The sequence below is a fragment of the Theobroma cacao genome, chromosome 8, assembly GCF_053813885.1.
Source record: "Theobroma cacao isolate CCN51 chromosome 8, ASM5381388v1, whole genome shotgun sequence".
NCBI lineage: Eukaryota > Viridiplantae > Streptophyta > Magnoliopsida > Malvales > Malvaceae > Theobroma > Theobroma cacao.
Window position 1 is genome coordinate 5,403,741 of NC_142646.1, and position 22,214 is coordinate 5,425,954.

Sequence of the window (22,214 nt, forward strand, 5' to 3'; positions counted from 1 at the left end):
AGCTAGTAGCTTCCACATTTGACATTCCTCACAAGCTACTCACTCGTGAACTTTTTAATTAATACAGGTTACAATAAAGTCAAAGCCTCCCAAGTGCCAAGCATCAAGCCCTTTTTTCATTTGCTTTTTTTTTTTTTTTTTGTTTCCAGCTTTCAAGAATTTGATGCCATATTCTTTTGGATTGTGCTAAATCCTACATGCTATATTTGTATTGATTTTCTTCCTGATTTGATTAGCATATACAATATCATTTGTGTTTTGGGACTAAGAGTATGATATGCTTTTGCTTGCTGTTTGGCAAAGTCGGGGAAATGTACATCATTTTCGCTTTTCTCCTCCACCCCCACCATGTGAGCATTCAAGGAATTGTAGCCATTGATGCCCTTCACCACTCCAAACCAAATCATTTTCGTGGACCACCTTTTCGCTACGTTTCACGTGCGGTGAACGACTCAGCCTCACCCCCTCCTCCTTCCCTAATCGGATACCCCATTGATCATGATTCTCATTTCATATCAAAGTTAGTGCATTTTGTTCCCAATCATCCATAATCTAAACATATGAAAAGTTTAAGAGGAAAATACAGAAAGATAATATCGATTAAGTTAAACTTGTTATATAAGAATTGGAATTTAGATTTTAAATTTTAAATTACTTCTTTGGATAACATTTAAATTTCAACAAATTCAAATTCTTCACCTCAATTAACATCATTTTTTTAATTTTTTAGGTATCGTGACAAAATCAATTATAATTTAATTTCAAATTCTGAATCCAAAGCATCCAAACTAAAACAAAAAAATTGAAATTTTGTGTTTAAATTAAATTATGAATTTCAAATCTTCAGCCAGAATATGTAATTAGATGTTTATCCATTCAAAAACTTTGAATCCAGAGTTGGCAAATCCACCAAAAGAAAAGGAAGCCTTGGTTTAACAAGACAATATATATAATATTAGTGCTATATGTTTAAAATGAATGGCGGGCGAGGGGCGTGGCTATATATGTACGGAAAAAGCGAAGTTAGATGTTAGTATATACTCTTTCATTAAAGAAAGAATAGTAGTAGTTATCCGTCAGAATTAGAACCCCAATAAGCCACAGATTTCAAACTATGCTTTGCTCAATTATTAATAGAATCTCCTTCAAAATCCTCGACGTACGTAGCCAATCAAACTTTGTTTTCTTGATAACCCATAGCAAAAAAGTTTCAAAAGCTCTCCAATCTCTCCCACACCCTTTTTCTGCCTGCTTTTCTTTTGACTAAAGAGTAGGTTAGACATGAAAATCCAAAAGAAGCAAAAGTCTTTCGGGTTGGCGCAAGTGAGCTTTCTCTGACCATGCCTTTTGTTTCGTGTAACAATGACCAGGTCTTCCTTTGGCTACAAATTTACAAACTTCCTTTTAGAACTTCAAGTTAATCCCGTTATTGTAAATTTTAACTTATAAGCAATGCAAAAATATAAGATGTGAATGATGTCTAAAGGGCATGCATGCCTGTTAGAGAGCTTTAGGATATATTCGTTGCCACTTTGGGAGTAGAAACTTGTTCTTTTTCTCACGTCTCTCAGTCTATTCTCTCTTTACTGAAAGCAAATACACTGAACCAAAGGTTCCTTAGCACATGCATGTTGCTTAATCATCTCGATTACTTTGCATTTGTGGAAGGCAAGCAAGAAATCGAGTATTGGAGGCTTTGAGTAACAAAAATGCATGGCAGGGGGCATGGCTAGCTGTTTTTATTGAATTGCTCCTTCGTATTCCTTTTCCTTCAAGTTGTTTCAAAACTGAACTAGATAGGATGCCTTAGTGAAAAGGGACGCAAGAAAAACAGGTCTTGAAGGTTTATGCATATGTAAAACTTGAAATCTCATATGCTTAGGAACAGGGGCGGAGCCTCCTTATGTGATGGCCCCCCCAAAACTTTTAAAATTTTTTTCATAACATATAAAAATTTTTAAATTTTTTTATATATTCTATTACTAGCTTCCTCAAAATAATGATTTATTTAATAATTAATATAAATAAAAAATAATAAAATAATTTCACTTATCTTATTCAACTTTAAATTTTTTAATTTATATTATTATTTTTTATTTTTATTTTATTTGTTCATATGTTATAAGTTTTTATAAATATTCTTTCTCAAATTTCTACAAACTATTAACCATATTCTTTTTCTTTCTTTTTTGTTATGTAATATGTAGTATCTACCTTCTACTTACCATATTTTTTTTTTTATGTTACATAAATCTTATTTTCTATCATTTAAATGTTTAAAAATTAATAAATTATTATATAGTTCTCAAATATAAATTGTAATATTACATTGTTACTTAAAATTTCATCAACGTATCATTTTTTTTATTAATCCTGATTATGTAAGAAAAAATTAACTTGAGTATATTTTTTTATATGCTTTACATTTTATGTTTAGTTAAAATGTTATTCTCTTGAATATATAGTATTTAAATAATTCTGATTATATAAGAAAAAATTATTAATCTTATATATCGTTTTTAACAATTTATATTTTACAAATTATAGTTTTATATTTAGTTTCATATTTCTATTATCAATATTTTTATTATTGATTGAATTTAACATATTAATATTTTAAAATTTTTAACTCTTATTTAATTATGTTTGGCCCCCTCAATAAAATTTGGCTAGCTCCACCGCCCCTGTTTAGGAAGATGATATATATATATATATATATATATATATATATATATATATATATATATGTATATGTTGCAATTTATTCTAAGAAAATTAAAAAATAAAGGGTGCAATTATGCCTTAGGCTGGATGCTGCATACTGGTGCACCATACAAGCAATAAAGTGGATCTATAATCTATCTATATATCTAGGTTTTATCATTACAAGCTGGAGAAAGCAAAGGGGGACAAAATTTTAACTTCAGGGAGAAAAATAAATAAATATGGAGCGAAACAATGATGTGTCCCACAGAGCATGGAAGCCCTGCAACCTAACTTAGGACATCATCCAACAAACAAAAATGGGAGATTCCTTGAAGACACCATTAATAGCGTCGTATTTCCTAGGTTTGTATTTTTATTTTTTCTCCTTCTTCTGATTTTTCCGTATTATCTACCTTCAATTAAATATTATTTAATGTCACTGTTGATTCCGATTGGAGTCTGGGGTATTTCAAACGATGATTAGTTAATAAGTTATATACATACATATAATTTTGGGTTATCCAAGTATACTCCAAGAATGTCGTCACTACACCACAATACTCATAAAAATTATTTTATTATTTTGAATTTATTGTCTTAATCGACATAAAAATCTTCAATTAAATTATATTAGAAGGAACGAATAATATATATTAGATTGAGACCAATAGGATAAATAAGTTTGTCGTTAGTTGTTGATGATAACATTATCTGCAAAAAATAATTTATAATATCATTCAACCTAATCTCATTAATCGCTAAATAAGCTAAATAATATCACTTAAATTGGGTTGGGGAGGTTGATAGAGTGCCACGTGACACTTGAAGGAACCTCTCAACTCAGTTTTTATAGTTTGTTATACAATTCAATTGAGAATGGATGGGAAGAGAGAGAAGATGGTGAAAGAAACTTTGATTATTTCAAATACGAAGTAGCATTATTATTAAATACTTGGGAAAAAGGTAAGAAAATGATTTTCATTTGACTTAAACATCAACGTCATCAACGTAATGATCGATTAACTAACATTTTTCCAACCAATCGGGAGATGTCGGCAAGAAATGGAGGATATTGCTAGTTAAACTTCAAGGAATTAATGACTAACACATTTCATGCAGCTAGCATTTTCTCTTTGGCCTTGATCATTCTTCTGTCTCTTTTTTTCTTTTCTTAAAGGTAAACACCAAAGAAGAGAAATGATTGAAGGACAAAAAAAGAAGAAGGAAGAAAGACATAATTTATTAAAACAATGTCTTTCAACGAAGGAGCTAGAGATATAGTGGGTTGGATCTATTTGTGAACTGTTCGGATTTGACTTGATGAGTATTCATATTCAATTTATTCATGGTTAAGTTCGAGCTGAAGCTATTCAAATAACGAGTGGAATTGAATTCAAGTTTGATAATAATCTGTCTTGTATAGTTTGTGAATTTTTAGATTTTTTAATATTATACATAAATACATATAAAATATATTTTTTTATTTTTATTTAAATTTTTTATCAAACTCTATTTAAGTTTTAAAATTTTGATATAAGTTAATAATAATTAAACCTAAAATAGCTCAATCATTTTTTAAATTAAATTCGAGAATGAAAAAAATAAAACTCGACCGAACTTGTGACTCGAGCATAACACTGAGTGACTCAACTCAACTTGATGGTACCTTTACAACCAACCATGTATCAGCTGTAAAATTGGTTTCAATGTGTCCCATGGAAAATTAAAGGGGAAATATCATCATTCATTGTTCTTGGACCTACCCGCGAGTTCGGCAACCCACCAAACCCATGGGCCTGGATCATTTCGAGTCGGGTCTTGTACAAGTATTTTAGATTCAGATTTGATATGGTCTGGTTCGAAATATTATTATATTTTTAAATATATTTTTAATTAATTTTAATTTTAGAATATATTAAAAATATTAAATATTAATATAAAAATATTTTCAAATATTTTAAAATTTTAATTGGATGGGTCAACTTAAGATCTAGAGACTTGACCCACCTCCATTTAACGGACATTTCTTATTGTTCTCTTCATTTTAAACAAACTTTATATTTTTTGTTAAATTATGCAATTAGTCTTTATATTTTTGTGAAATGGTAGATTTAATCCCCAGGTAATAATTTGTAAACATTAAATCGTTATATTTTTTAAAATTACCAATGCTAGTTCAATTGTTAATAATATTAATTTTTTTTTGTTTTTGCTGACATGACATTTTTTTACTAAAATAGCATGAATATGATGATCTATGGATGATGATATGGCATTTTTTTTTATCTATTTCACAACTTTAATTTATGGAGTACAGAATTCAATTTTTTTGGTTTGACAACACCCTTTCTTTAAATCCTAAAAATTTGTTCGTATTTTTGAAATGTCATGTTAGTATTTGATCATGCCATGTCGACACTATCATTACATCGTTAATAAAATATCGTATTATTATTGTCATGTCATCAAATTTAATATCACATTAACAAAAAAAATATTATGTTAACATAATCAAGTCTTATATCAATATAAATAATAAAAAAATTTTAACACATTAAACTGATATTGTCAATTTTAAAAAATATATAGACTTAATTTTTACAAATTATTATATAGGAACTAAATCTACCATTTTGATAAAGTATAAAAACTAATTACATAATTTTACCTGAATTTTCAAGATACAAAAAACATAATTTTGATATTCATATTTTTTTTATTAATTAACCATTTTATACTGATCTTGTATTTAATTATAAATACAAAAGTCAATACCCAATTATATATTAAGATAATATTTTCCTCTTCTAATTTGAACAGAAAGCACTAGAGGTGTCTAGGACCCACCGAACTTAATTCACACTTGTAAAATCTAAGTCACACCCCATCCCGAATCCATCCATTATTAAAAAATACAAAAATATTTGTATATTAATATTTTACTAATTTTAAATATATTTTAAACTTAAAAATTAAGTAAAATTAATTATTTTTTATAAATAAATGTGTAAAGTCATACTGTATAGGTGTAGATGAGATTGGAATATGAAGTTTTTGTTTTGGTCCGTGGTCTATGAGAGGGAGAAAATGGTTGCTTATCTTATTCCTTTTTAATTTCTGAGCAACCACGAATTTGTCACTATTGAACTGTTGATGTTGACACATGGGGAATATGACCATATATGAATAAGGTGTTACCTGATGTATTTATTGCTCTTTCGGCAGCTTCCGAAGGATGTCTACATCTGGTTGATGTTGAAAGAGGAACAGCAATGAATTCAAAAGAGATCCTTTGAGTCATGATCCTGACAATCCTCAGAGTTGTGTTATACCAAAAAAGTCCTACACAAACTCGAGGATGCCCACCATTTGGAAGTAAGTTTTCCTGTTTCTTTTGTATTCAGACAATAACAAGTGTTGAAGTTACACGAATTTTGTTTTTAGAAGGTCCAAATGAATTATAGTGGTGAATTGAGCTGGTTTTTGGTTTTTGCTATCCCTCCTGAGTAAACAATAAGTTTTCGTATTCACTTTACTAATAATGGGTGAAATTAAGACAATATCTATTGTTTAAGGCCCTAATGCCATGTACTCTACAGAATTAGTTAATGAAGTGCTAAAAAACATCTTTTTGGAATTTGGGCCTGGACATAAACCATAATTTATAAGATGGAAAATGGGCCTGCTGCATGAGAAAGAAAAAAATATATATGGCAAAGTAGAAAAACGAACCACCGCCCACCGTGGGGTTCGAACCCACGACCTCAAGGTTAAGAGCCTTGCGCTCTATCGACTGAGCTAGACAGGCTTGTTCTGTAAATTTGTGGCCAGCATCTTGCCTGAAAACTACAGTGGAGAAGCTTAGGCGTAAGAAATTTGGGTCATTACGATAGCTGAGGACTAGACTTCGTTTTTAGTTCAAGTGAAGTGATTATATGAGACAGATCATAATTCTGTGTAGCCAATCAAATTTAGTGTCCTAAGAGTTGAATTTCCTATCTTACCTTCATGCCTTTGAATCTTAAAACTTATTATATTCAATTTGATGCTGAAACTGTGATCTTAATAATAAAGAAACAATCAATTAAAGAGTTGTTGTTCTTGATAACATTAATACTATTCAACTACTTACATGATAATTAAATGAACAATCATGCCAACGGTAGTTCTTATACCATTTTATTTTTTTTTGTAGAATTCATGTGGTTGTTATATGATGAATTAAATTTCAAATTGTGTCTACCTTTTAATTCAATGTTGAAAAAACTCAAATGACTGCTTACTCACATGTAATAAAGTGTTAAATTGACATTCATCTTTTTTTTTTTTTTTTTTTGAAAAGCAAAAGAGAATATTCATTAAGAGAAGCAGGGAACGAATTCCCCAAAAGAGAGACAACTGCCTCCAAAAAACATCACCAGGGAACAAGAAAGGAAAGCTCCTGTTTATGGAGGAGACTCCGTTTTCCCTAGACAAGACAAAAGCCAGCATGCCAAAACAATTCAAGCTGCATTCAACAGAAACAATCAAACCAAAAGCTAGACATCCTCCCCCTGCACCAAATACACAGCAGGAAGGGAGCCCACCCATTCGAGACCTGTGCAATGTCAAACCTTTACCAAAGAACCTTCCCTAAGAACGGGAGTAGAAGAGGAACGCTCCAGAATACCAAAAGGAATAAAAACAGAGCATTCACACCAATCCCAGTAACACCTTGCTGCAACTTCAAGCACCTTCTGGCCATAAATTGACATTCATCTTAGGAGTTAATATTGATAATATTGCTTGTTGGAATTTTTCCTTGTTTCAGTTAAGTCCCTTAATTAGTTATTGAGGGTATTCCTATTTCATTAAGATGATGATATATAGGCCATTTCACTGCTCTTTGAGCTTGATTATGGATAATACAGCTGATTAGAGAGAGACGAATAATTGTCCTTACACCTTAGTCCTTACCTTTTTATCTAATTTGGCAAAGACATTCTTTTCCCTTTTTTTTTAACTTAAAAAAAAACAGGCTTGAATAATTTGCATATACTTTGATACTGTGAGCCTTGTAAGCTAATTATCTGTTATCCATATGTTAACTACGCTCATATATGCCTATAGAATATTACTGAAGTTATAAATTAAGTAATTAACTTACATTCGAGTATTTAATTTATTAGTTAATATATAAATTTTTATTTAATATTGAAAACGAAAACTAAACATCAATGCAAACATGACGTTTGTCCAAAGATTAAAAAGCATAAGTTTTAAATGCTAAGATATTCTCCATGCCATAGTGATCATATGGAGATCCGACGGCACTTAATAGGGTTAGGCAAGAGTCATGCCTTTGATTTCAATATCTTGCTATGTAGAAGAAAAATGGTAGTCAATTTTCATACCAACATAATTTTAAAAAAACTTTTGAATTATTTATATAAAAAAATTAAATAATATTTTATTTTTTATTACATTCAATCAAATTATTAATTTTTATCAAATAAATTCTTTATAATTATTGATTGACTAATAGAAGTTAACCAAACTATCATTTTTGTTATTTTATATTATATGATATTGATGTGACATAATAAATAATGACTTAATATGCATATATAACATAATAACATAATCATATAATATTTTTATTTTTCATATCAATGACACGCAATTGTCATGTACCTATATAAATGATAAGTTACGTTTTAACTAATAACAATTAATTAATAGTAAGTAAAGATTTATGTATTTGATTTAAAATAATAATAATATATAAATTTGATTAAAAATAATAAAAAATAAAAAGTTATTTAAAATTTCTTCAATAATTCAATTTTTTTTTAAAATATTAGGTCATTTTGTAATCTTTTATTTACAAAAGCGAAAGAAACATGTGAATTGTTTATAAAGAAAATGAAAAATAATTGAGTAAAAAGGGGCCATAAGAGAAGTATTTGTTTGTCGTTATGTTTACAATGGATAAAATAGGAAAAATGAAAGGATCCTTTTTATTTTCTTAAAATGTTTTTGAACTGCAAAACCAGAAATGATTACCGTCGATGCCTTTTAGCCCTTTTGTTTTAAGTTAAATGATAAAAAAACACAAAAGGAAGCCCATTTCACGTGGAGAAGATCCATGGCCGAGCCCAGACACCCAACAGTCGACAAAAATCTGCCACCATTCGGCATCTCTCTCCTCTTCTTGGTTCCTACATTCATCCCCGAAAAAAAGACAAGGAAAAACTACTAATCGCAAGAACACTAACAATCTTCATTTTTATTTTGGTAATAATTGTTACATAGACATACTCTTCTCGGCCTCTTCTTGCTCCCCACTTTCTTCTCACGAAAGAAACAAAGAGTGAAAGTATCAAAAGCAAAAAACTATGACGACAGTTATTACCGGTAATTTCAGACCCGCTATTTTCCCGAGTCAACTCAATGGAAACTCGGCGCGTTTCTTATTCAGGCCCTTCACTACTCCCGTCTTCAAAAGAAGTTTAACCGCCAAAGTTCGCGCTTTTTCTACGGCCTTTGTAGAAACCAAGCCTACGGTATGCAAACAACGACACCCAGCTAAAGTGGGTTAATGTTTGACTTTGTGTTTTTTTTTTTTCCTTTTAAACGATACGATTCGATGCTGTAGTTATTTTTTATTCTTACTGTTCTTTTGTTTTTGGTAAATTGTTGATATTTGTCAGGAGCCCGTTGTGGAGGAGAAAGAGGACACTGGCGGCGGCAGCAACGGTTTAGCTTGTCCCATTTGTTATGACCCATTAATCAGGATCGGTGAATCCACTTCATACGTGTGAGTTGTTGTTGTCGTCGTCTTCTTTTCAAATGATGTTCTTGAATTCCAACTTGTGTTTGAATTGATTTGAATTTGGAATGGCACAGAGGGTCAACGGCTGGGTCTAATTTGCAATGTAACACTTGCAAAAAGACGTACCGTGGTAATGAAACGCATCTTGACCTCGTTGCCTCAAGTGGTTCCAAGCAATATGATGAATCCATGCCGCTAGCAACCGAAGTGTTCAGGTCTGTCCCTGTTATGTGATTTCATGGTTTTGGATAGCGTTGTAAAATTTACATTGAGAGTTAAATTAAAATGGGGATATCTGTGTCCCGTGCTACCTTTGCCTGTTGGAGTTATTTTCAAAGAGTAAAAGAAACGTATCCAGACGGTAGTTTGACTAGTCTTGAGTAGTTCAGAAATAAGTGGAGTAGTTGCAGATATTTTTTTTTTGAGATAATTTCATTATTCGTTGCTAGAAATCAAGAAAAGTCAGTTAGAGTCATTGTTATAAATTGTTAATGCATTCCAGCAATAAGAGTATCCCTTTTTAACTTAATTACTTGTACTTGAAGGTTCTTTGGCTCCCTTGAAGCAGCCACCTTTTACTCATTTTGTTAAAAATAGGTAGACGCAAGAATTTCTAAACAGTACCTGCTCCTTTTCTTCCTGTTTCCGGTCCAGCTTCAAGGTCTATTAATTCTGCACCCAACAATCTGCAGGTCATAGAAGAGTGAAAATAAGAGTTTTACTAGTTTCAGATTAATTTAATCAGTTGGTTTATCCAGTATAACTGTACTGTTTATGCTGTAACTTTTGTTGTGGCACATGATTTCTCTCTTTTTTCTCCATTTTTTTTTCTATTTTCTTTCTCTAATTCTAGCAATTGCAAATATTCTTGCAAATAAGCAGGCTGTAGTTCTGCCAATCACATCTTTTGTTGTTCTACATCTGTTGTTTAACTAGTACACCCTGGATTATTTACAACGTTGCTCTCACTGCTAATGCCCTCAAGTAATTTATGTGCTTGATGCTATGTCCTAGAATTGTTTTGTATTTATCTTACTTGTCTATTGCTTGTTGGTTGTTTCCTTAACCAGGACTCCAGTGGTATCATTTCTCTATGAAAGGGGTTGGCGTCAAAATTTTATATTTGGTGGCTTTCCAGGTCCAGAGAAAGAGGTAAGCTGGCAATTTCTATAATCTTGTTCATCAGGAAGGATCTATGAAGTGGTTATTTTCTGAATATTGATAATAATTCATAACTCATTTTATGCAAGGCATCACCCTAAGATCCTCAAAGGTTGCAGCTTGCAGTGTTATCTTAACCAGATGTGCATGTCCCTTGGGAGTTAAATCTGTTCATCTGTAATTTATATCAAAGGAACACTCTTTAAAAATAACAAGATTTGAAATGCTATGAATGTAAAACATCAATTTCTAATCATCCTACAATTTGCATGACTGAACTGGCATACTATCACTGGAATAGTTTTCCCAATTCATTCCATTGTTGTTTCATACTATTCTCCAGTGATGGAGTCACTAAGTAATTACTGATTTACTATGCAGTTTGATATGGCTAAGAATTACCTAAAGCCAGTGCTAGGTGGAAACATTATTGATGCTAGTTGTGGTAGTGGATTGTTTTCCAGACTTTTTGCCAAGAGTGGATTATTTTCACTGGTTTTTGCACTGGACTACTCAGAAAACATGCTGCGACAATGCTATGAATTTATCGAGAAGGAGGAAAACTTCCCCAAAGAGTATAAAGTTTATCTTTAGTATAATATCATGTCATTAGATATGTGAAAGTATTTAATTTTAAATATTTATGACTTCTGATTATAATTTGAGATGCTATCTCTGATTTTCTTTCATTTTATTTTTTTAAAGGAAAGTGACCTTGGTCAGAGCTGATATCTCGAGACTTCCTTTCAAGTCAAGTTCAGTCGATGCTGTGCATGCTGGTGCAGCTTTGCACTGTTGGCCTTCACCATCAACAGCTGTAAGCATTTTTTATTAATGTGGTGACTAACTAATCATTCCAGTTTCTTATTTTTTTGAAAATCATCATTCCAGTTTCTTATTGTCACTAATTACTGGCATTCAAGGGGCTTACATCATAGGCTGACACTCAAAGGGGAATTCTTAAGGTTTATTTTTCCATAAACTGTGGCTGCAAGGATGCTAAACTTCATGCCTTGGACTCTCGCATATATAGTTCACCAAGAAACTGGAAATATTGTCATTAAATTTTTTACAAATAAACATTTTCAGTTTCCCAGGGAAGAAATTATCCAATAAAAGTTAGTAATATTCTCTGGACTAAATATTGATTCCCAGTAAGACTATAGGTAAGTTAAAATTGAGAGTCAAATTGTCTCCGTCAAAAATACTTTCTGGAGAACAGTAAAATGTGAGTTTTTGATTTGGGAAAAGGAGGGATTCAAATCCAACTTTTTGGGCAGGGGATACATGCACTTAGCATTGAGCCGAATGCTAAGATGCTATAATAAAATGTGTGTTAAAAACTGGGGTTTTTTATTGGAAATGGCTTCCAAAATGTATGGAGCTGCAAATAAATCTGAGTTGCTAGTTTTATCTCCCTTCTGCACCTAATGCTACTGTATGGCATAAGATTGTGGTTTTTGTAATTGCTTGAGCTTTAACCTTTAATAGCCTATGTTAAATGATATTGAAATGGTTTACCTAGGTGGCTGAAATAAGTCGAGTTCTTCGACCTGGAGGTGTTTTTGTTGCTACTACCTACATACTTGATGGGCCTTTTGGATTTGTGCCATTTTTGAGGACTTTCCGCCAGGTATATATTGTTTCAGCTTGATAATATGCATGACCACTTCACAAGTTTGAACTCAAGTTCATTATGCACTGTTAGAATGCCTGAGTTTGGCCTTTAATTTTGTTTTTTGAATGATGACAATTGATTTTGTCATGTTTAGCCCAATGTTATCGAATTAATTCAAGAAGCTTTATCTCAACCTTTCTTGCATCACAAAAGGTGTTGATTATTCTTTTTGATGGCTGATGGTTCTTCTGTATAGAATATAATGGGGATAGCAGGCAGTCATATCTTCCTTTCTGAACGTGAACTCAAAGATCTTTGCCGAACTTGTGGGCTAGTTGGTTTTACATGTGTAAGGAACGGACTCTTTGTGATGATCTCAGCTAGAAAACCCAGCTAAGCATCCACTACAAATTGCAGTTGCTCATTGTCCTGTTGTCTCAAGAATTTTTATAAAGCCAATTTGTATAGCCTATAGAGTGTCTCTTGTCGAAGTTTATGTTTCTTATGTTTCAGTTCTTTTGTTCACATAGATGATTTTTTGTTTGTGTGGGGCTTGTATCTTTCACAATTTGCAATAAAAATGGAAAGGATATGTTAATAGCATAACTTTGGTTGATGCACCTCCGGAAGTAACCAAATTTGATTGTTCAAACCCTTCTATGTCCTACGTTTAGGTTGTAAGTAGAAAGGCTGATCAACAACCAGACCAGGCCATCGTTTTCATCGAAAGATGTTTGTTACATCAAACAGAAATTGTTACTGGCTACTGCCAACTGGATGTTAACAGTTGCAGGATTTAGTTGGACAGTATTACTTTCACCTCTATATTTCTTCTTTTTAATTTCCTTTCGCTACTGAAAGAAAAATAGGATGGTATCTCCCTTTTTGACCCTCTGATGGATCCCTGAGTTGCCATGGTCATGCACCCCCCTGCAATTGCTTGCCGAGTTGATCTCCATTTTCCGGGAGGCTCAAGTCCGATGCTAACAGTGAGAATAGGAAAGGATTAAATCCTTATGAAAATTGTTCTGACTTTCACAACCAAATGATGATAACATTCTGCCCATTGGTATCAACATCCCAGATAAAAAGCCTTTTTAAGAACAATTGTAGCCCTTTTCTTTTTTTGAAAAGCAATTGTAGCCCTTTTCTCATAACTGCATCCTGGGTGCCTATAATGTTTTTCCATCGGGTGTTGCGATATAATGCCATTGCTACGCATTTATAATAGCCAGGTTAAAGCTAATGTTTTTCTCACGATTCAAGATTGACATCAGAAAACAAATCTCAGTAATCTTGTGATCAGCCAGACAAGGAACTGCTGGCACAACCTCTGCTATGTATCATCCACTCTAATTTCCAACAATTGTTCAATTTTTGTATTGGCATATATACTGATCACAAGACTCGAGTATAACATATCCTAGCTTCAATGATTAGACCTTTGAATTTGTAAGTGTCAGTTACATTTCCATTTTAAGAGTATGTCCGGCTGAGGAAGACCAGAGCAGGTCAGTCACAAGCGCAGGACTTCTCATTTGGACATGCTCCCATCTACACCATGGTCATCGAAAAATTGGACAAATCCTCTCACATCACGGCTATCTTGATGTAAAGCAGCCTCGCAGCAATACTAAAGTTAGCTTCAACTTGTTCAGAATGTTAACTGCGTGAAACCAATGTCTTCTTATCACTGTAACCATTCTGAACTATACACCTAAATTAGAGAATGTCAATTGTCGGTAAAGGGAAGTCTTCTCATCATTTTCATCAGGATCAAAGTCATCCTCACCTTCATATTCCACTTCAATAATGCTTCTATCCTTAACAGATGGTTCTTCTAATTCAGATGACTGAGCTTGAGGAGACTCACCACCTTCAGGCATATTATCTGACAATAGCTCTCGCATCTCTGATTCTATTAGTGCTTCCATCTGAGCTTGCTCTCTGTCCCTTGGGTATGTGCAGTACAGGAAAGAATAGATGAAACAACAGAGAGCCATTGGAATTCCTATTGCTGATGATGCAGCATTCTCTCTATCTGTTGCTATCTCTTCAGATTCGCTTGATCCTTTCGGAATAGGTTTGTAACCATAAACATGCTGAGCCAGAATCCCAACCACAGGGGGAGCAAATGATGACAAGATGGATTCAAAAGATCGGTCCAAAGCATAGACACTTGTTCGAGATTTCTCTGGAACTATTTCCGCAAATATGGGACTGCATGCATAGAAAACATTTTTATTACATGTAATAAATATGTAAATAAGAAAAATCCTTTGAAGCCTCAACTATTCATGCACAAGTTTTTTTTTTTTTCATTTTTTGGCTCTTCTTGTTTTTTATTTGTGAGCTTTCAATGTTATATTCTAGACTCTTGCATTCCATGATTTAATATTTGATGGGACATTTTGAAATACATTAATTGTGGTCCACCTCTAAAATTGAGATTGATAGAGGATTCATATAAATGACTCAGTCCCACATATTTTACACAACTGATTTGGTTCTCTTTTCCTGATACTTCAGTGAGACTCCAGCATGTCTCACGAACTTCTTGTTCAAATCTAGGAGTATCGAAATGCTAAATATGGTACAACTTATGACTCAACTGGGTTGGTAAATCCAACATTTTGAATATGTAAAATGTGATTTCATCTAATGAAATAATATTAAACAAAACAGAGAAGGCAGGGGGGAAAAAGAGGGGGGGGGGGGGGGGGGGTGGTTGTGAAGAGTGAATTTTAGAATCTTACTTGTTCGTAGCTGGTGCATTCCAGGAAATGCAGAACCCTACAATAATTAAGACCAAACCATGCATCACACCTGTGGACGGATCATCAGGTAGAACAAGTAAGAGTATTGCTGCTAGAGGGATGGCTGATGCTGAGCTTATCTGAGCTAGAATGATCCTTCCGGAATTTGGAAGACGTGTGGAAAGGAAATCTCCCATTCTACCCCCAAATAGGCCGCCCACAGAAGTAGCAATGACAAACAGGGCTATTAAGAATGCAGTTTTCTTGTGGGAGAATCCAATTAACTCCAACCACATAGGTGCAAATGACAATGCAGACCAGGGGAACGAACCAGTAACACCCTGAGCCACAATAATTTGGAATGATGGAATCTTTATAACTGTTTTGGCTTCCTGAACTAGGCTCTTCACCTCAGACCATAAGGATCTATTTGAAATTTGGTGGCTAGATTTTCTACCACTATCTGAACAGTGTGGATCATTGGCAAAGAGGTAGACCAAAATACCAACCATAATGCTGATTAGTCCAACTAGATGGAAGGCAATTCTCCAACCAGGGATACCAATCAATGTTATCGGAGCTATTAGTACTGCAAGAAATCCACCAATAACTGATCCAAGATTACTTGTGAGTTGTAACCAACCAAAAGCCATACCACGGTTATTGTCATCTGTAGAGTCAGCAACAAGGGACTGGATTGCAGGTCCAACTATAGCAAGGCCAATTCCATTTAAAGCTCTAGATATGGCCACCTGTACAACAGATTCCAAATGACTAAAAATTTAAATTGATCAGTTGATTTGCTGACTGTTGTGGCTAGCAGTTGTAGCACACTAAGCAATGCATATGGTAGCATACTGAAAATTTTCCCTTCAAATGCAGAATTTTACAGTTTTAAAAACTATCACATGATTTAGTGCCTGCTTAAAATTGTGAATCTTTTGTTTTCCCCTTCGTTGGCACCAGTGATGAAACCATCCCAGAAGCCCTTTCTTTTCCTTTGTTAAAGAACAAAATGTTCAAACTCTAAATTAGTTCATTTAACTCACTCTCATTTTTCTTCAAAGCCATTGTATCTTCTTAACAATAGATTCATTCAACATATGCATACTTCTTGTTGCTCAAAAGTAAAATACAACACAAATCCTTTGACGACTACAAATCAACACAATAGCTTTTGCCCAAAAAAATTTTGGACATTCCCCATCTTCTACTGTCTCCTACTAATATTAATGATTTCATTACTATTCGTTATTTCAAAAGGAAATAATGATTTAAAGTTTATCTGGTATCACTCTTATGTAGCGGTGGAGCAAAGAAAATAAGCGCCTCTAAACCAATTGTGCCTGACCGAACAACTAAGCAAAACTTTGAAGAGTTTTTCATCTACAAACATTTAACAAAAAAAAATTTTTGGAGATTTCTATTTGTGGTCTTCAAGAGTTCTGTTTTGGACAAGAGATTGCTCACCTCAAGCCTAAAATGTGCATCCTCAAAAATGTTTCTTAATTCAAGTTATATTTATCAAATTTTAACAGATCAACTCCATAACGCAATTCCCTCAGTATTTTTCTTTAATGGAGTTAGCAAATCATATCATAAGCAATAATACAAGCAGGTCCAATAAATTACCTCTATCAGGGAAAAAATAAAATATTTGCTCAGTTTATATTTCCTATAGTCTCTACCATTCCAATCCACAACAACCAAAACCTAATCACGTAATCAACTCCAATCACAACACTGAAAGCCTCTATTAAACAACACCCATTTCAACAACTTGGTTGACTTCACCAGGAACAACATATAAAAAGCGCAAAACGCAAACTCCCTCATTCCTCGCATTGCCTTTACTTTAATAAAAACAGAACTACTAGATTAACACGACCAAAAAAAAAAAAAAGGCAAGTAGGGAGAGCTACTCTTACCTGAAAGAAAGTGGAGGAGAAGGCTACAAGAAAGGTAGCAGCAGCCCATAAAAACGCACCTAGAGCTATCACATGAGCTCGGTTGTGACGCACAGCCAGGTATGCAGCTATTGGATAACAAGAGGATTGAACAATAGACCTGAACAAGGTCAGAGACCCGAGTCCGGTTGGGTCCGTGTGAAGGGCCGCACCAACTTCCTTGTAAACGCCTGGTAACAATGACTCATCTGCTCTCTCCATGATCCCAGCCAAGTTTACCAGGACCAGAGTCAAAGTCTCTGCCTTCATCTTTCTGGCTTCTGCTTCTCCTCCCTCCCGCTGCGCTGACAGACAGCTGAGTTCTTCTTCTTGTCCCTGGTTTGTTTTTTCTGTTTTCTTCGAAGATTGGAAAGTAACGTAGACTTGTTTCGTGGCTGTCAGACCTCAAAACTTCAGTTTAGAATATTCAGATGCTTAGTTTTAAGAGGTTTAGTAGTATATTTTTGGTAGTTGAAACTGGATATATGGTGACGGACAGGTGGCCTCCTCTGAGGGGATGGGATTGGACAAATGGAGGCTGTGTGGGATACGTGTAACACATAGACGAAATCGTGGACTTTGTCCGATCTGGAAGCGGTCCGCTATAGATAATCTGGGAAATTTGAGAATTGGGATCTAACCATTCAAGGATCAAGATTGTTGGGGCTATGGGATGACTAAGATTTCATTTACTGCTTTTCTTTCTGTAATTAGAACAGGATGAAGTGATAGAAACATGTTCCAGTGAAAGGGAATTGGGGAGGATCTGGGCTGAGGTGGGTGCTTCTTTTAGGCCACAGAGTGAAACACAAATGGCATCTCCGGGTTGCGGAGTGTTACGCATTGGCAAATGGCAATGGGCGGAAAACAGTGGGGTAAGTTTGCCTGTCGCCATAATGCTCTAATAAAGCAATTTCTTCAGACACCTTTACCTAACTTTAATGTAAGGAGTAGGGCCGTTACTTTTCCCCCCAAAAGAAAATGTCGGGAAATGAATTTCGAATACAAAGCCAATTTCCCAAATAACTGTCCCAGGCTTAAAGCCCATAGTCGATTGTACTTCCATGCTGGCTAAGAGTAGATGGGTAGAAGCCACTATAGTTGAAACTACTATTGTGCCCATTTTGGGTCTGAAAAGCCTGCTTCGCTTCCAAGAACTTTTAGCCCATTAGTTAAGATGATTCATTTGTCAATAACTTTTGTAATACCACGTTACCTTCTTTTTTAAGAAAAAAATTTGTGCTTTCCATTTTACCATAAGCTAGCCAACAAATTCTCTACAAGTCAAGTGGCCTATCCTCCTTTCATGGCTCGTGTCGAACATGATGTTGATAACACTTTTTTTTTTTAACAAAGGGAGATTGGGGGTGAAAGTAAGGTGTCCTTTGCCTCAAGTCCAAAAGCTTGTCAAGTGTAACTAGTTACCACTAAGTGAAGTATACGTAGCATGATGGTGATAGTACACAATGTACTACCCAAAATAATCTTCTTTATCTCCTTTACGAAATACCAAATGTTATCATTTTCGTAAACAAGCATGTGTAGCATTAACCCTTCAAACACTTTGCTACAAGGAGATTAAAGCAAATAAAATTATCCCAAGAACAAGTGTTCATGGGTCAAATTATCGGTCCAAACCCGTAAGGTCGTCACGGCTCGAAATGAATTTTGCTTGAATTTTTAGGTTCAAATAAATAATATATAAGTTTAAAATATGAACATATAAAATAATAAATGAATAGAGTCGGATACGAGCCTAACTTTAAAAAGATCAAACCAATGGGCCCGTTGGCCCGGTCCATGGACATGTCTAATGTCAACATCAATGAAATGCATGAATGATGAACGTACATGATCTGTTGGGGACTTGAAGGGGAAGGAGTGGGTGGAACGAAGCGCAGATGAACGAATTATGATTGCAAATTGTACAAACAGCAGCAGCTGCGAGGTGCAGCAGTAGGCAGGCAGGCAGCAGAGAGCAGCACCGGCCCAACTTGGTGAATGGACCCCACCAACCAATCCGTTCCATCAGAAAGAATGAAAGAATAGAAAGACGGAAGCCAGCTAATTTATTTTTTATTTTTTATTTTACATCGTCAATTCTTTCCTTATCCCCCACGTGGGGCTCTCCCATCCTACCATACACGTGTATGTCTCTCCTTTCTTCTCCCCTTCTCCCCCGTACTTTGACGCGTGTCTTTTCCCTTATGCCAGCATGATCTCCCCCTGACGTCTCTGCGTCACGCTCCCCGCCGAAACGCCTAACGCCTCCGTTTCTTGTGGTTTTTTCTTTAGGCTTCAATTTCTGCTATGCTTCTTCACAAGTTCAGAATTCATAGACTTAATGTTCTTCACCATTGAAACCTTCATACAACAATGAGTAACGCTCACTATGAAATCCATTTTCATCTCTGCTTAAAATTCTATCCTGTTGTGATACAGTGGAAAATATTCCAGGCGCAGACTTCCTTTGGTGAGTTCCAGGAAGGCATTTTGTTTTGCCAGCCAAGGAGAGAGAGGGGAGAAAGAAAAGAAGAGAAAAGAAAAGAAAAAGAAGAAAATCCACAAACACTGGCAGTATATAATCATTTAAATGGGATTCTAACATCAATTTCCAAAGTAGAATATTCGTACAAATGCCATCCTCCATTGATTTTACTGAGCCTGTGAAAGGGCCACGCCTTTACATTTTTTTTCTACTAGCTCGTTGATAAATGTGGCATAATAACAAATAACATGACAAATCTCAGTGGCTGCTGTTAAGACATTTGCCTTTCTGATGCTCAAATAGAAGAGGGGGAAAGCTTTTAGTGGGGAACATGTGGGGTTCATGAAAATCACGTAAGACCTGCTGAGGCAGACAAAGATAATGTCTCCATGTCTGCTAGAACCCCATTTTTTGTGGCAAAATTTTTGATCTTAGGGAGTAAAGAAAACTATCTAATTTTTGTAGGTTTCTGTAATTTGCATTCTGTTTTCCCATTCCAAATTTCAATATCTTGGTGTAACTTAATAATGCCTTCATGTTCTTATTAGATTAATTGATGAAGGGTAATATAAATGGAATGCTAGTAGCCGCTGTATATGCATTATGGTGTATGAATGTTTAAATTTAAAATGCAAATGATTTTTTGTTTTATAAAAATTTAAGAGTAAAAAGAATATTCAGTTTTCATATTAAAATAAAAAATGTCGTATTTAACAGGAATCATGTATTTAAAATTTAATCATTATTACGAAATTTAACTAGAGATAGATATTAAAAAAGAGTTACATGTAAGAATAAGAAAGTATTACATCTAACCTTATCAATCATTAAAACAAAATTAATGTGTATCCCCTAATGGCTATTACTCTGCTTTAGGCTGGTACAGTAAAAAAGTGTCCTTAATACCCTTCGCATGTAAGATTTTCTGCCTTGTACTACTTTTTAGCACATGGCTACGGCCTCTAGCACTCTAGAGTTGTGGAAATGGCATTTTCTCCAACCAAGCTGTGGTATTCTTTCAACGATTTTGCATCTTTTGTACCACAGCTAGCCGTAATCAGTTGATATCCTAAGTTTGTAATTGCCACTTGAGTTGTGCCCTATTGTTTGAAATTCAAATAGGAAAGATAAAAATCAATAATAATGTGTGTAAAATAATACAAAATTTTAAAATAAAAGATTTTAAGTGATTTATTCATATTATTAACTTGGAGTTTGGACCACTATAATTTCAGAGAACTCTTTATCGTTTCCCTTTGTTACCTTATGTTGTGCAGAAATTTGAGATCGTCATGTTCCATATGTAATTCCTGAGTGAGCTTAACAGGTTTGAAACTGCAGATCATCATAACCATTGACCACTAAGTTGTCCATAGCCTTGGCATGTATTTGAATAAGGAGAAAGATGGTCTATCTCAGAGAAACCTCTAATTAGAATTCTGCACCGCATAGAGACTATCAGCACTTTTCAGGAATAATTTATCAGGTATGAATCTTTGAAATCCCAGACCCAGACGAGTACAAGGTTCTTTTTTCAGGTTGCGGACAATTCCAATCCTTCTAGAGCCGAAGCCCGGGGGCTGGGAGAGTCTAACAAAGGACTAGGTGGTTCAACATGACCTACCTTAGACAAAATAAAGATATGTATTTATAATTTGCAAAGTAAACAGGGTGTTTGGTGTTGTTTCCAAGCAAGGACTTTTATTTTCTAGTGGGCTACCTAACTGCGCTATGATTGAGACCCGGCTAGGACGCCAGACACTTCCCCCAATCAGCCAACAGATTTTTCTTCTAGTGTGGTCACTGCTCGCTCCTTCGGGTTATTAGATGTTTTGGTTTCTGTTCAAGGTCCAGTCTCCGGACTCTCTCCCTTCATTATGGCCTTAACTGCATAGTCCTACCAACTCCAAAGTCACATGCTTGAATCATCCCATGAAAAAAATTCTTCAGTCTAAAATTCCAAAACAAGTGTCAAAGGAATGGAAAATGAGGGAAGTTGTTGTTCCTCTCGTTGGACGGAAAAGAAAAAACCCAAACGGTCTAATATTGCAGCATCGGGCAGACTAACCCACGAGTGGTTGTATTTGTCTCCAGTCTTCAAAGATGACCAAATTGCGTCAGATTGCAATCTACTTTCATCACTGCTTACGTACTCTAACTTACACGACTAGAACACAATCAAAGTAAAGAAAGATGATTGTATTTTAAGTGGGAAAAGATGCTTCAACAGCCTGAGCTGAAACTTGAAAGGAGCTTTTGCATATATAAAATTATATTCGTACTCTGAGATTATTATATAAGAAGGCAAGGTTCTTGCTTAATTCCTCTTTTAGCATGTGTTAATAATTTAACTAATCTTGCTTCGAGACAAGATTATAATATGCTGTACATATAGTATATGTGAATATATGTATGTTTCCTCAAAGAAAGGACGGCGATCAAATGAAAAGCTTTCTGTCTTTTGAAGCTGGTTCGAAATTGAATGGGGAGAGACAGAAAGGGAGAGAGGGAGAAGAAGAGTCCCATGACTTGCCAAAAAAAATAAAAGAAAAAGAAAAGAAGAAGGCTGGTGTCAGTTGATTTAAAACCAAGGAGCGCGGTGCGGTCTCTCTCACATGAGTCATGACTCAGAGGACAAGTGAAAGAGAGTGAGCGAGGGGTGGATGGATAGAGATCAGAAACAATCATCATTGCTAAAAACCAGATTATTCTCTGGCATGGGCCA

The 22,214-nt window shown here is 34.5% G+C and overlaps 2 protein-coding genes and 1 non-coding gene across 4 annotated transcripts; 1 reads left to right on the top strand and 2 right to left on the bottom strand.

The window, feature by feature from the left end:
* Positions 1-6,441: 6,441 nt before the first annotated feature.
* Positions 6,442-6,514, bottom strand: TRNAK-CUU (transfer RNA lysine (anticodon CUU)). Its single transcript has one exon. It is a non-coding gene; the product is annotated as a tRNA-Lys (tRNA).
* Positions 6,515-8,819: 2,305 nt separating this feature from the next.
* On the top strand, positions 8,820-12,919 carry LOC18592174 (S-adenosyl-L-methionine-dependent methyltransferases superfamily protein). 2 transcript variants are annotated; one of them, XM_018126096.2, is made up of 8 exons: positions 8,820-9,278; positions 9,399-9,505; positions 9,595-9,735; positions 10,591-10,672; positions 11,063-11,256; positions 11,387-11,498; positions 12,207-12,314; positions 12,556-12,919. In XM_018126096.2, exons 1-8 carry the CDS (start codon positions 9,084-9,086, stop codon positions 12,694-12,696), a joined length of 1,080 nt encoding a protein of 359 aa, XP_017981585.1. In that variant the 5' UTR covers positions 8,820-9,083; the 3' UTR covers positions 12,697-12,919. The 2 variants fall into 2 exon arrangements, with proteins under 2 accessions (XP_017981585.1, XP_017981586.1); XM_018126097.2 differs by having other exon boundaries at positions 8,822-9,251.
* Positions 12,920-13,126: 207 nt separating this feature from the next.
* UNE2 (Major facilitator superfamily protein) lies at positions 13,127-17,834 on the bottom strand. Its single transcript, XM_007018738.3, has 3 exons — positions 16,984-17,834; positions 15,056-15,807; positions 13,127-14,519 (listed from the first exon to the last, which is right to left on the bottom strand). The coding sequence occupies exons 1-3, from the start codon at positions 17,269-17,271 to the stop codon at positions 14,009-14,011; spliced, it is 1,551 nt and encodes a 516-aa protein (XP_007018800.2). The 5' UTR covers positions 17,272-17,834; the 3' UTR covers positions 13,127-14,008.
* Positions 17,835-22,214: the final 4,380 nt, after the last annotated feature.

Coding starts and splice junctions, on each gene's coding strand:
- LOC18592174 (XM_018126096.2), top strand. CDS start 9,084: ATGACGACAGTTATTACCGGTAATTTCAGACCCGCTATTTTCCCGAGT. Junction 11,257..11,386: donor GAGGAAAACTTCCCCAAAGA/GTATAAAGTTTA, acceptor ATTTTTTTAAAG/GAAAGTGACCTTGGTCAGAG. Junction 12,315..12,555: donor TTTTGAGGACTTTCCGCCAG/GTATATATTGTT, acceptor TCTTCTGTATAG/AATATAATGGGGATAGCAGG.
- UNE2 (XM_007018738.3), bottom strand. CDS start 17,271: ATGAAGGCAGAGACTTTGACTCTGGTCCTGGTAAACTTGGCTGGGATC. Junction 15,808..16,983: donor TCTCCTCCACTTTCTTTCAG/GTAAGAGTAGCT, acceptor TCTGTTGTACAG/GTGGCCATATCTAGAGCTTT. Junction 14,520..15,055: donor AATGCACCAGCTACGAACAA/GTAAGATTCTAA, acceptor CTATGCATGCAG/TCCCATATTTGCGGAAATAG.